We start from the raw sequence: 11447 nt of genomic DNA on the forward strand, positions 1-11447 counted from the left end.
AAAATTAGGCTAAACGTTTCTATTTGGTCTCACGTTTGATTATTGGGCTATGAATTATGTCTTCCGGTTTTTGGAGAAGAAATTTTGCCTCGATATCGTTGCATACATAAGTCAAATTCGACAATTTGATTTTGGCTAGTTTGGGGTAAATGTTCTTGGGTCTATGAGACCTTATAAAACATCCCATGAGAAATACCATCCTGTTAAATAGAATGATTCCTTCGCTTTCGATGCTGGTTATAAAAAATTCTGTTTGATATTCCCGGTTGGGCAATTGACGAATCGGTTTTTCTAACCAAAATTTGAAAGAACATCTAAGAGCGTTATTTTAAGCTAATAAAAATTTTCGCAGCTAAATAGCAGAAAAAAATATCGTCTGTTCCTTAAAGCGTTTTGAACATGTAGCTTTGATCGTAATGTAACGTTTTTAAAGCATTATTGCTTTTAGCCTGGCATCAAGTTGCTATAACTCTAGAAAAAATTATGCCGCGCTGTGCTAGAGTGGGCTGCATGCGATTGCTCACCTATCAAGTTATTTCTTTTTTTTTCAGTCCGTCGAATATTTTAAAAACTTTGGGACGTCAAAAAAATTCGGGACGCTCATTTATAATTGTCTAAAAAACCGCTCAAACCGCTCAAATCTTGCTTCAAATTAGGTGAAAAATCTCGACTCGGGTTGCTTTATGGGGAGCAATAACTGTCAGTGTTTGCAGTTTGCGGATATCTTTTGTCAGAGTTTTTTTTTCCAAATATGGTCGTAATCAGAAGGCCAAAAGTATCATAGTAACCAAGGTTACAGTCAGGAGTCCCTTCATCACGTATTCCAGTCAAAATTTTGAGATTGTCATCTGTTGCATTGTTGTGGGGAATTGTATCAGTATATCGGAAACACAACTTCGATATACCTGCGCCAAATTTTCTGTTGACCTGACAATTTCTTTCGTTAATGGGGGATTATTTTGATTATTTGGTTTTGTTTTATTTCTTCCGTCGATTTGTTTGCTGTTAACGCATTTCTGAATTTTGTCTCCGTTTCAATCAGCAGTTCATGATTTATTGTTTGCTGAGATTCCGTCAGTTGTTGTTGACTCATGACTTGGTTTTACTCGTGAGGGTGGGCGAAAAAAGCCTTCACCCGATATACTTGGAAAAAAATTAGATTTTTTTCTCTTTCAAGATGCAGAAATCAGAAGGCGAAAAGATCAACTATTTTTCACGTGTGTATTTTTTCAAACCTTTCAAAAATCAAACTTAATATTTTTTGAAGTTTTCTATTAACTTCAGTTCAATTCAAGCATGTGTGGCATTTGCATGATAATTCGCAAAATTTGGGAATTTGAAGAAGGTAACTGCCCATTTGATTCACAGACTTGACATTCAATTAGACTCGAATAATGTTTAAATAAAACAATAGATTTAACCAATGATCCGAAACACTCAGAAGATGTTTGACTCGCCTTTGGCCATCGAAGTTGGGCTTCTAAAACTAGAGCGCCCAAAGATGTCGAAACTCAAAGATGATAAAAGCTTGTATGATTATTTGATTGTTAAAGTATCTTCGGAGCTTAAAGCGAAACAACTTCTCTTCAAAATTTTCTGTTGGTCTAGAGCTGTTGCCAAAAATCTAGACTATCGTTTGGTAATGGTTAAATATGGTGGCCTGAAGGTGGCATCCGAAATTGAGCTAAGTTCGAAGCTCTTCAAAGTAGACGATAAAGTTAAATTTGTAGTCCCACCGATATCTTCCAAAAATAAGGTTTACTTAGACGCTGCACGTAATTTAGCGGCGTCTTGTGAAAAACCTGGAAGAAATGACTCCGATGCTGAACGAACAATTCATATCCAAAGCGATACTAGCAATGCTAGTAGAACTAGGACAGCAGATCTTGATAAGGATTTTCTGCAATCAGCCATGAAACAATTACTTTGGGAAAAGTTTATTTCGAGTTTGGATAACCAGAAAATTGAAAAAGAACCTTGTGTTAACAATATTGATTCCGAAAATTCAGTGCAATGCCGTGATCAGTACGACTTCGGTGATTTAATCGGAGTTTCTTCAATTGAAAACAGCGAAGTAAATATTGAAAGTTCGAAAGTTTTTTATCCAGAAACTGCATCTCAACCTTGCAGTCCCCATTCTGGAGCTAGCTCGTCAACTTTATCAGTTGATGAAAATTCAAACAACAGTGTAGCGACAACTTGTCGACGAAAGTTGATTAATTTTGAAAAAATCCGTACCAGGAATCAAGGCAGAGTTGAAGACCCTCATATTCCTGAAAACGTACCTATCGCTGAGCTTGCCGATGACTCAGGAATTGAAATATCGTCTCAATGCGGCAACGTTTTTTGTAACATGGGCTGTGTTTGTGATACACTATTAACTGTTTTTGCTCGTGATGACAGCTGTGGTCTAAGTGAATGTGTATTTCATTGTTCTTGCACGCCTGTTTTTCTCAGTAGTGGTGGTGTTTCATCAGATGAAGCACCCGTTGTCGCATTTGTCGCTCAAAGACCGAAGAGAAATGTTCGTCCACCTTCTAAAATTCGCGATTTTGCAGTCGTAACAAATTTCAATAAACGACCAGGACCTCTATTGAACCATGAAGTAACAATCAAAAAGAAGCGAATGTCGCTGCTAGATCACGAGAAACTTACAGGCGACGGCAGTGATACTCCGGATGTTCTTCGTATGAAAAATAATTTACAGAAAATAATTGCTAAGAAAGATGCCGCATCCAAAAGAGAGCCCTTGTTTTCGAATTCTATCTTGCCAGCAAAAGAAGAGAAACGAGTCAAAACTACCTCTAAAGCGGAAAAAACTAATGCGAAAATGGAAGAAACTGAGCCTGGAAAAAAGTTAAATGCGAAAATAAACAACGTTAAAAAGCAACCGAAGAATAGTGCGAAGAAAATCGACAAAGTTATCGAAACTTCCAACAGCCATTTACAAAATTGGTTGATTCGAAGACAGCTGTCCGACAAAAGTGGCATTGTTGCGTCGAAACGAATAAAAGCTCAGAAAATACTCGCTCAGGCTTCGCCGTTCGTTACCCCTGTTAAAAATCAGCCAATCTCCAATGATCAGACCAAAAAGTCTCCCAGTAAAGCAAGACAAAGTCTCAGATTTGAGAATAAAAGACAAGGAATTCGAAATGACCGATCAACTGCTATTCTACGATCAAATAAAGCTGTCGCAAAACAACCGTTCAAGGGTACTAAAAAGCGTCCCGGAAAAACCAAAACCCGAAGTACCACAAAGCCGAAAATGACTCCTCAGACCAAGGAGACGTCTGAACTGAAAGTAGCACAACCTCTAAAGCGTCGAAAAATCGAGAAAATGGTGAAAAATTTATCAGATGAGGAAGATCATGTCGACTTATTTTTGGACGCTTCTGACGAAGAAGACGATAACCTGCCTTTACTTTATAGCAAAACTCTCTCGCAGTTTTCATCAAGCAGCATGCCATCAGAAGATGATAGTGTTATTAAACGTCCAGAAAATGAAAACGAATTTCTCGATAAAAAATTGAGTGCTTCTGCAGCGCCTGAAGTTAAAGCTGTTGATAAAAGACCACGTGAAAGCTCGAAATCAGAAGAATCGTCGAACTTCCGTTCGGATCATTTCTGTGATAAATTACATAATATGGCGATGCGATCCGACAGCTTAGTCAAAGCTCCCGAAACGTTTATAAAACCCACAGCAAATCAAACTTCACAGTTTGCGGAAATATGTACAAATTCAAGAAGCACGATAGAAAGTAAAAATTTGAACGAATACAGTGAAAATCCGATTAGAAATGACGGTATTAATTTTCCAAATGAGGAAACAGTAAGCGACAGTTTCGAGAAAAAGTACCCTTTCATGGCAAGAGCCCCCCCGCAGACAACGGAAGAACGAATGAAATGCGCTCGTGTTGATTCGACTAATTTTCTTCTCACCTGTGCTAGATGCAGACCTGTGAGCGAGCGCTATTTTATGAAGAACGCCATTCGAGCTCAACAAAATGAAATTTTGATGAAGTGGCGTGAGAAAGTTACCGATAATAATGCTAATGCTTCTATGAACTGCGTGTTAGATTCTGACAGCGAGTCGAATCCAGGTGATACTTTGGGCCAGTTTGACTCTTTGAGCGAAGAGTCTAAAAGCTCGCTTGCCGAGTTCAAGTCCACGTATGTTTATCTAAACGGAAACCGAGTCGAAATTTTTAGCAATTGCAACTGGAGTTCGAAAAAACTGAAAATTTACGAAACGGTTTTGAAACAAATGGATGACCCCAAATTACACAAATGTCGCTTTGGTGTGTTTTGGGTCGAAATAGTGGATAATTTGCAGAAAGGCAGACGCGGGAAATTGAGACACGATTTCGATAATATTCGTAAAACTGTGGTTATTAGAATGAAATCGGCTGTCGAAGCATCAAGTAACTACAACATTGACGAAAGCAATAGCACAGAAACTAGTAAAAATAGTGAACACAATGCTAACGTCCTGCCTTTTAGTCAAAAATCAGAAGAAATCTACCGTATGGCGAGCATATCGAATAACCAGAAGTATGTAAAATTGTCGCCAAAAGACTTCTTGAATATTGACCAGTCGTTGAAAACAGACAAACGATTGACAAAGATGGAATGCACCGAAACTGCAACTTACACGCCAAAACCAAAAAAGGAAAATACAGATGAAAAAATGATAAGTCAACAAGTAGAGAACAACAAGATTTCTTCAGATTCAAACAGTGATGTACCCAAACCACGGAAGCTAATTGTTCTTTCAAAAAAGGACGATTTTGCTAAAATTGCTAGAAAACAGAGCTCAATTCCAGTTGGTTTGAGCAACCAAGATTTGATTAAAATGCAGAAAGATAGTATGGTTAGTGCGCTTGATCAATCTATGGCATGTGATGAAACTTTTGACCATAGTGGGTACACTTTCGGAGGGGTTCATCCTCAAGTCAGCTCATCGTCGGGAAAAAGTTTGCAAACAACATTAGGCGAAACAGCAAATTTGGTTTCAATAGAGAAATCTTCAAAATCGATATCCAATTCTAGAGTTGCGGCTCGTGAAAAAGTAGAGAAGTCGGGAAAGCTTCGTCACCAAGAATGGCCCAATTACAAAATTGCTGAGGAATCGTTACCTGCTCAAAAACCGGCTGTTGGTAAAGCAGTTACACTGAGCGAAGTTGCCAGAGCTATTTCTCAGAAATGGCGTGAACAAAAAACTTCGCGAGAAGAGTACAACCAAGCAGTGATTAGAAGTCATTTTCTCAAGTCGAAAATGCACGCCAGTTCGCTTCAAAGAATGAAACCTTCTGAATTTGCCCAAAAATCAAAAGCATCGACCAAATTGGATGCTGATGAGGATGTAATGGCTGTTGCCCAGAAGCCGATAGTAATCTACAGAAACATATCTGGGGCTACTAGCACAAGCAGTGTTTTACATGGTAAGTTTAAATTTCAGCTGATATGTACACCAGCAAACGCTTTTGCTAATTTACGAGGTCACCTTTTTCAAGTCTAAGTCGCACATTTTTGTGAGTGTTTTTGCAGCTTCTGCATACAAATTAAAACTTAAATTACAATCAGAGCTGATGAGGCTAATACAGATTATTTATAGCGACTTTCGAAAAAAGTGACGGAATATTTGTGTTCGTTCTATTTTTTATGCAGACAAATTTCGAATCGTTAACTTAACGTTTGTTGCAGAGTTTGTGATACCATCTGAGCCATGAGATCAAACGTTAAATCGAGCTATCTGTTATTTTTTTTCTTACTTGAAGAGAATGTATCATTTTGTTCTTAAACATGGCGTGTGGGGTACACTTTTCAAAAGAAATCTAAAAAAATCAATTTTTAATTTTTCTACTTGAAATTTTTTCTATCTTTTTTTTATCATTTTAACTTGACCAAAAATTAAAATTGTTGGTCAAAAGTGAAATTGAATAATGAAAGCATGCGGTTCACTTAAGTCCACTGGCACTGTCTGTGATAGTTTTCCTTTTGTAATTGAAGTGCAACTTGGCCTCTGTGTTCAATTTCTTTTCAATAGCTGGTCTGAGAACATCACGCTGGATTTCAGTTATTTAATGATTTTAAGCCCCAATAAGTATAAAAGCATCTTAAATAAATTCCAACTTTTTTGAGTTAAATAATTTAAATAATCTTAAGCGATGTGAATTTTTATCTATATAGGCCATGTGTTGGATATGTTTAATTGATTTTAGTCTGAAAAAAATGAGCTCTAATGATACAAGACTGCTCATATCAGTTTAAAGCCCTGATTTTTTCGAATTTTCCCATCAATTTAGACGGGTTAAAATACCAGTTTTTCAGAAACTATTTTTTAAATAATTAGTTTAAAAAATTGATTTCCCCACACGCTAGTTAAAATATCAAGTGATGTAATTAGCGTCGAACAATGCATCGTATGTTTAAAATAGCTTGTCCAAATCAAATTGGATCAGTTTTTGAGCCAGATGCTCATGTGTAAACCGCCGCTCATTCGTTATTAGTACGAAATATATCGCGCGTCAATTGTCTCAAATTGGCATTTTTCAAACAACCATAACTTTAAGGAAAATTATTAAAAGAAGAATAATTTTTCAGTTTTGTGTAATTCAATTGCCCAAACTGAAAAAAAACAACTGAAGTTTAGCGAAAATGAAAGTTTAAAGGTTTGAAAATTGTTGAAAATGTTTTCTCATTTTTGATTGGTTGAAATTAAATAATTGCGTTCGGAACGTTCCAGTTGCAGATCAACTGGCTGTTCTAACAATACTTTATAATTCAATCCTTAGCTGAAAATTGAAACATCTTGTGCTGTTTATGAGAATTTTCAGTACTGAAAACAACTCTTAGTTTTTGATTGAATGTTTTATTGATCCGACTTTCGGAGAAAGTGACTGAATGTTTGTGTTCAGGGTGGTTTTTTCTCCAGACAAATTTCGACTTAAAAACTAGCAATTTTAACGGGGTTTTCTTATATCAATCGAAAGGCATTGTTGTCCTGAGCTCAAACTTAAAAAGGCGGTTCACCTCTAATCAGTTTTCGTAAAATAATGGAGATTTGAAGGCTGCCAATTTGGGACAAGTAAAGCGCTATTAACGCGTAAGGTAGATTTAATCCATGTTAAAAATCTTTCCAAACTGAATTTAGACATTTTTTCCCTGAAAATGTCATAAACTTTTTAAAACAAACGTTACTCCATCGACCTTAGAAAACCAGTCGGAACATTGAGGGATTTGCCCTGATACGAGCAGTGTCTTGTAATGGTTTCTTGAACAAAGTTTTCTATATTAGTTCGGCTAGATACTTTCAGATTGCCAAAATCATATATCAAAATTGAGGTCTTAGTCAAATGTGAAGAAAATGACTTGAAGCTTCGTTTGTTTTCTAGCGCTTTATTGAAAAAAAGAATTGTTAAGTTTATTTTGCACGAAAACTACGATTTTTTTAAAAGTTTGCATTATTTCCTTTGTTTAAGGGAAGGCATTCTTCTATCAAGTAGCAAAAGTATAAAAGTCACAAAAAACTTGATCGACTTCTAATTTCGAAAATAGAATTTAGTTATCAGATTTCCCTGCAGAATAAAAATTATACCTATTGATTCAGTTTTCTCAAATTGGGTTAATTTTATTTAAAAAGCCCAATCATAATTTGGTCGTGAAATTCAAAGAGCTTTGAAGGCCTTATACATATTTTTTAAAAGTCGAAATTTAAGTTTTTTCAGAAAACAAATCAGTTTTTCTTTCTGTTTCCTTCCGTTCATTACTCTTCTCTAACTGTCGGTTGGCTATGTTTTTGGAGTTTTGCTTCCTCAGATCTAGACGGACTTTTTCAGATCAGAAGAAGACAGTGATCGATTTACTCAGTGGACAGACATCTGTGACTAGCCCAGGTAAATAAATAATTGTTGTTAGTAACCAGTTAGATTTTGTGATTATGTCTGTATTGATTTCTTGCTCCATAGCAAGTTCTCCTTGACCATCAATCCCTTATTCGAAACGAAACCGAAAACCATATCTAAACTTTACCATAAATTGCCTTCAATTATGTTGCTGTGAAATTTAGGTCAGTTTCTTTTTCAGATCCGAAGCATTAGGAAGTTCATCTCCGAAAAAATTGCTTCGAAATTAATCAATTGAAAACAAGAAAAACGAAAACAGGTTCTATCGAATGAGCGTTACCTTGCACTCGATTCAGAATTGGAAGGAAATTTGCGGAAAACATTGACTGAAACATATGCTATTTGATTTTGCTAACAAGCGTAATTTTAAGCCTATCGTCAAAACTGTTTGCGTAGAAGTTCTGATCTTAGTTGAAATATGTCGATTAAATGAAAGAATTGAAAGTTAATTTAAAACAGTCATCAGATTAGCCTAATCGGTGCTTAAATGGTAGAATAATTTGCTTTGCTTTGGTTTTCTATCATTTCAAAACCATTTTGAAAAAAAAAATGGATGAAAAACGATTGATTGCCATTTCGCGATGTAAAATTGTGTTGTGAAGTCCCATAAAGTTCAAGTTTTAAATTATTTTGATTTATTACCGGAATAGTTCATCTATTTATAGCTGGTCTAATTTATACAGTACATTGTCTGTGTCGTGTTAAATAAGCAATTGTTTCATAAAAACGTTTATATAAAAACCTTGTTTTTCAAATAACTCCGCATATGACAATGAAAGTGTCGACTTTACAGTTTCCTTTGTAGCCGTAGTTTAAGTAGCGTTTAAGGAAGCTTACAATTTATAGGGCTAATATTTATAGTTTTCATACATATCAACCAGAAAGTTTTGGAACCGATAATTGCGTTATATACCGGACCTACAGTAGCAATATTTTGCGATTTTATTAATGAAATTAAATTTACCTCAAGCGTTTGAAGCCCAAATCAAAACACCGCTCTGACAAAAACTTCTAAAACTCTTACTGAAGCACCTGATTAGTGATCACAAGAAACTGCAAAGTTTTAAAAATGTTTTGAATAGTTTTTTTTTGTTTAAATCTGGGCGTCGATCGAGATAGTGTTTTAAAAGTAGTTTTTGGAATTTTTTAGCGAAATTTTGGAAATCAGAAGAGTTGAAAAATCAAAAAGTTTCCGCAAAAAGGTTTGAAAAATTTCTGAATTTTTTTTCGTTATTCTAGTCATTTTTCAATTTCCATTTTTTCCTTTATTTTCGTTCAGATTTTTTTTTATTACAACATGGTGGTCGGAAAATTTTGTGCTACTTGCACAGTAACCGGATATCATTGTTTTTTCTGTTTTTGGCTCAACTGGGGTGTCTACCCAAGTATTTGCGGCTTTTTAGCTGTGGTGATGGGTTAGTAATTGTGGTGGCTGTTTTTCTCAACTAATTTTCTGAAAGTGACATTTTGATTTTTCTACAAAACGTTATTTTTGTTTTAAGAAATCAGAATGTCATTTTCAGAAAAATAGTTGAGAAAACAACCACCACAGTTACTAAAATTTGAGTTGTTTAGTAATTGCAATAGCTTATTTAAGCTTAAATTTATATTAAGCCGTGGAAACTTAGTTTTACTCAAGTAAAGATAGTTTTTGGAGATTTAAGCGCAATTTTGGGAATAAAAAAATGACAAATCAAAAAATTTCCGCAAAAAGAATTTTTTCAATTTTTTTTTGTTTTGCTCAATCTTCAAAAACTGTTTTTTTTTTTGTTTTGCTCAATCTTCAAAATAGATCAATCTTCAAAAACTGTTTTTAAATTGATCTGTTTTACGCTGGCTCAAATATGCCGAAGTTCCTATTTTTTCGTTCAGATTTTTTTTATTGCAGCATGCATAAAAACGACACCAATTTGAGAAAACATTGTTGAACATCCTGTGCTACTTGCACAATAACCGGCTATCCTTGTTTTTTTTCTGTTTTAACTTCAACTGGGTGTCTACCGAAGTATTTTCGGCCTATTAGCTATGTTGATGGGTTAGAAATTGTGATGGTTGATTTCTTCAACTATTTTTCTGTAAATTATATTTTGTTTGCTTTAAAAAGTTTTTGTTTCGTTGTAAATGATTCGGGTCCATTTCAATTCACTTGCAATACTATGCTATCATTTTTCAGAAAACAAATTTCATTTTTGAGATTCAAAATTTCATGTTTGAGATTTTTTTAATGTATCTGGTATCTCAGGAAAATCACAGAAACTTTTGTTTTGTTCTCTTATAATGGTGAAAATAATGATAATGATTCTAACCAAAAATTAAATCGATTATCAGTTGTTTATCGAATATCAGATTCCAAAACACGCATTTGAGTGCCCTAGTTTTGGTTTTTTGATTCGAGCTGAATTAATCGTATATGAGAAATTTTTAAGCCTGGAGAAAGAGTTAACGCTTAAAAGATTGGCCCTTTTCAATACTATGCTAACAAACTCGATAAAGGAGTATCAGCTTATGTCAATTAAACCTTAGTTAGGAAACCTCTAGAAATTTGAGTCAACCAGAGAACTAAAAAAAACAAGTTATATGTTTGTACCGAAAGTATCTTGAATGTTTTTGGGAGTTTGTTACGCCTGGATAAAGGGTTAACGATTAGGAGTTAGCGATTAAAAGATTGGCCGATTTAATTACTATGCTAAACAACATGATAAATAGAGTATCATTTTACGTTGAATAAATAGTAACTAAAAAAATTCTTGAAACTTGTGTCAACCAGAGAAATAAACAAAAAAAAACAAATTATATGTTTTTTCCTTTGAGACTAAAATTACTTTAGCTTCAATTGCTTTCGAGTTTCGAGAGAAAATCAAATTTTGCAAAAATAGGTTCAGAGAAAATATGGATTGCTCAAAATGGAAGATTGGTTTCAGAAAAAAATCGCGAAATTTGTAGACAAAATTGGATTCTTGAATGCTTCAGTAAACAAGTTAATACAAAATTTTAAAAAATGACCAGGAAAACTTACGTGTTTTTCTATGGACTAGATTGATTTTTTTGTTCTGTCTGATTAAAACTACCATAAAATATGCCTCTGATGATCAAATTTTTTGTTGTTAAAAGCACTTCAAGGCTTGTTTCGGATTCCAAAAGCAATTCTCTTACAACCATCTCAGTTACGAGAATAATTGGTCTCGAGTCAGTTTTTTAGACTAATTAAAAAAACCATAAGGTGAGTGATCGAACTCGCAATTTGATATTACTCATGTTTTCATATTATTTCACTTTTTTTCCATACTGAAAAAAAAATTAAAAATAAATGAAATTTAGCAAATCTTCAAGATCCTTAAAAGTCTTTCAATTGTAGCTGGAATATCAAATATTTTTTTAAAATTTCAGCAATTAAAAAACCTCCTACATTTATAGAAAAGTTTATTGATGTTTATGTTTCCTTAAGATCCAAATTCATTTAGGTTCTCTTAGAAGTTCAGCTCTCAGGTCATTTCTTAAGACCTAAAAAAATCTTTCAAAACCAATCAGTTCAAAACAAGAAAA

At 34.4% G+C, this 11447-nt stretch overlaps 1 protein-coding gene across 2 annotated transcripts; it reads left to right on the forward strand.

Annotated features, from left to right (window-relative positions):
• Nucleotides 1–1338: 1338 nt before the first annotated feature.
• LOC134853217 (uncharacterized) lies at nt 1339–8400 on the forward strand. 2 transcript variants are annotated; one of them, XM_063869177.1, is made up of 3 exons: nt 1339–5441; nt 7839–7895; nt 8086–8400. In XM_063869177.1, the coding sequence occupies exons 1-3, from the start codon at nt 1424–1426 to the stop codon at nt 8097–8099; spliced, it is 4089 nt and encodes a 1362-aa protein (XP_063725247.1). In that variant the 5' UTR covers nt 1339–1423; the 3' UTR covers nt 8100–8400. The 2 variants fall into 2 exon arrangements, with proteins under 2 accessions (XP_063725247.1, XP_063725248.1); XM_063869178.1 differs by having other exon boundaries at nt 7844–7895.
• The last annotated feature ends 3047 nt before the right edge of the window (nt 8401–11447 follow it).

The sequence above is a fragment of the Symsagittifera roscoffensis genome, chromosome 8 (assembly GCF_963678635.1).
Source record: "Symsagittifera roscoffensis chromosome 8, txSymRosc1.1, whole genome shotgun sequence".
Classification (NCBI taxonomy): Eukaryota; Metazoa; Xenacoelomorpha; order Acoela; family Convolutidae; genus Symsagittifera; species Symsagittifera roscoffensis.

Excerpts from the sequence above, each read along its gene's own strand:
- LOC134853217 (XM_063869177.1), top strand. The coding sequence starts at position 1,424 with ATGATCCGAAACACTCAGAAGATGTTTGACTCGCCTTTGGCCATCGAA. Across the intron at positions 5,442-7,838 it reads CACAAGCAGTGTTTTACATG|ATCAGAAGAAGACAGTGATC; the intron begins GTAAGTTTAAAT and ends GGACTTTTTCAG.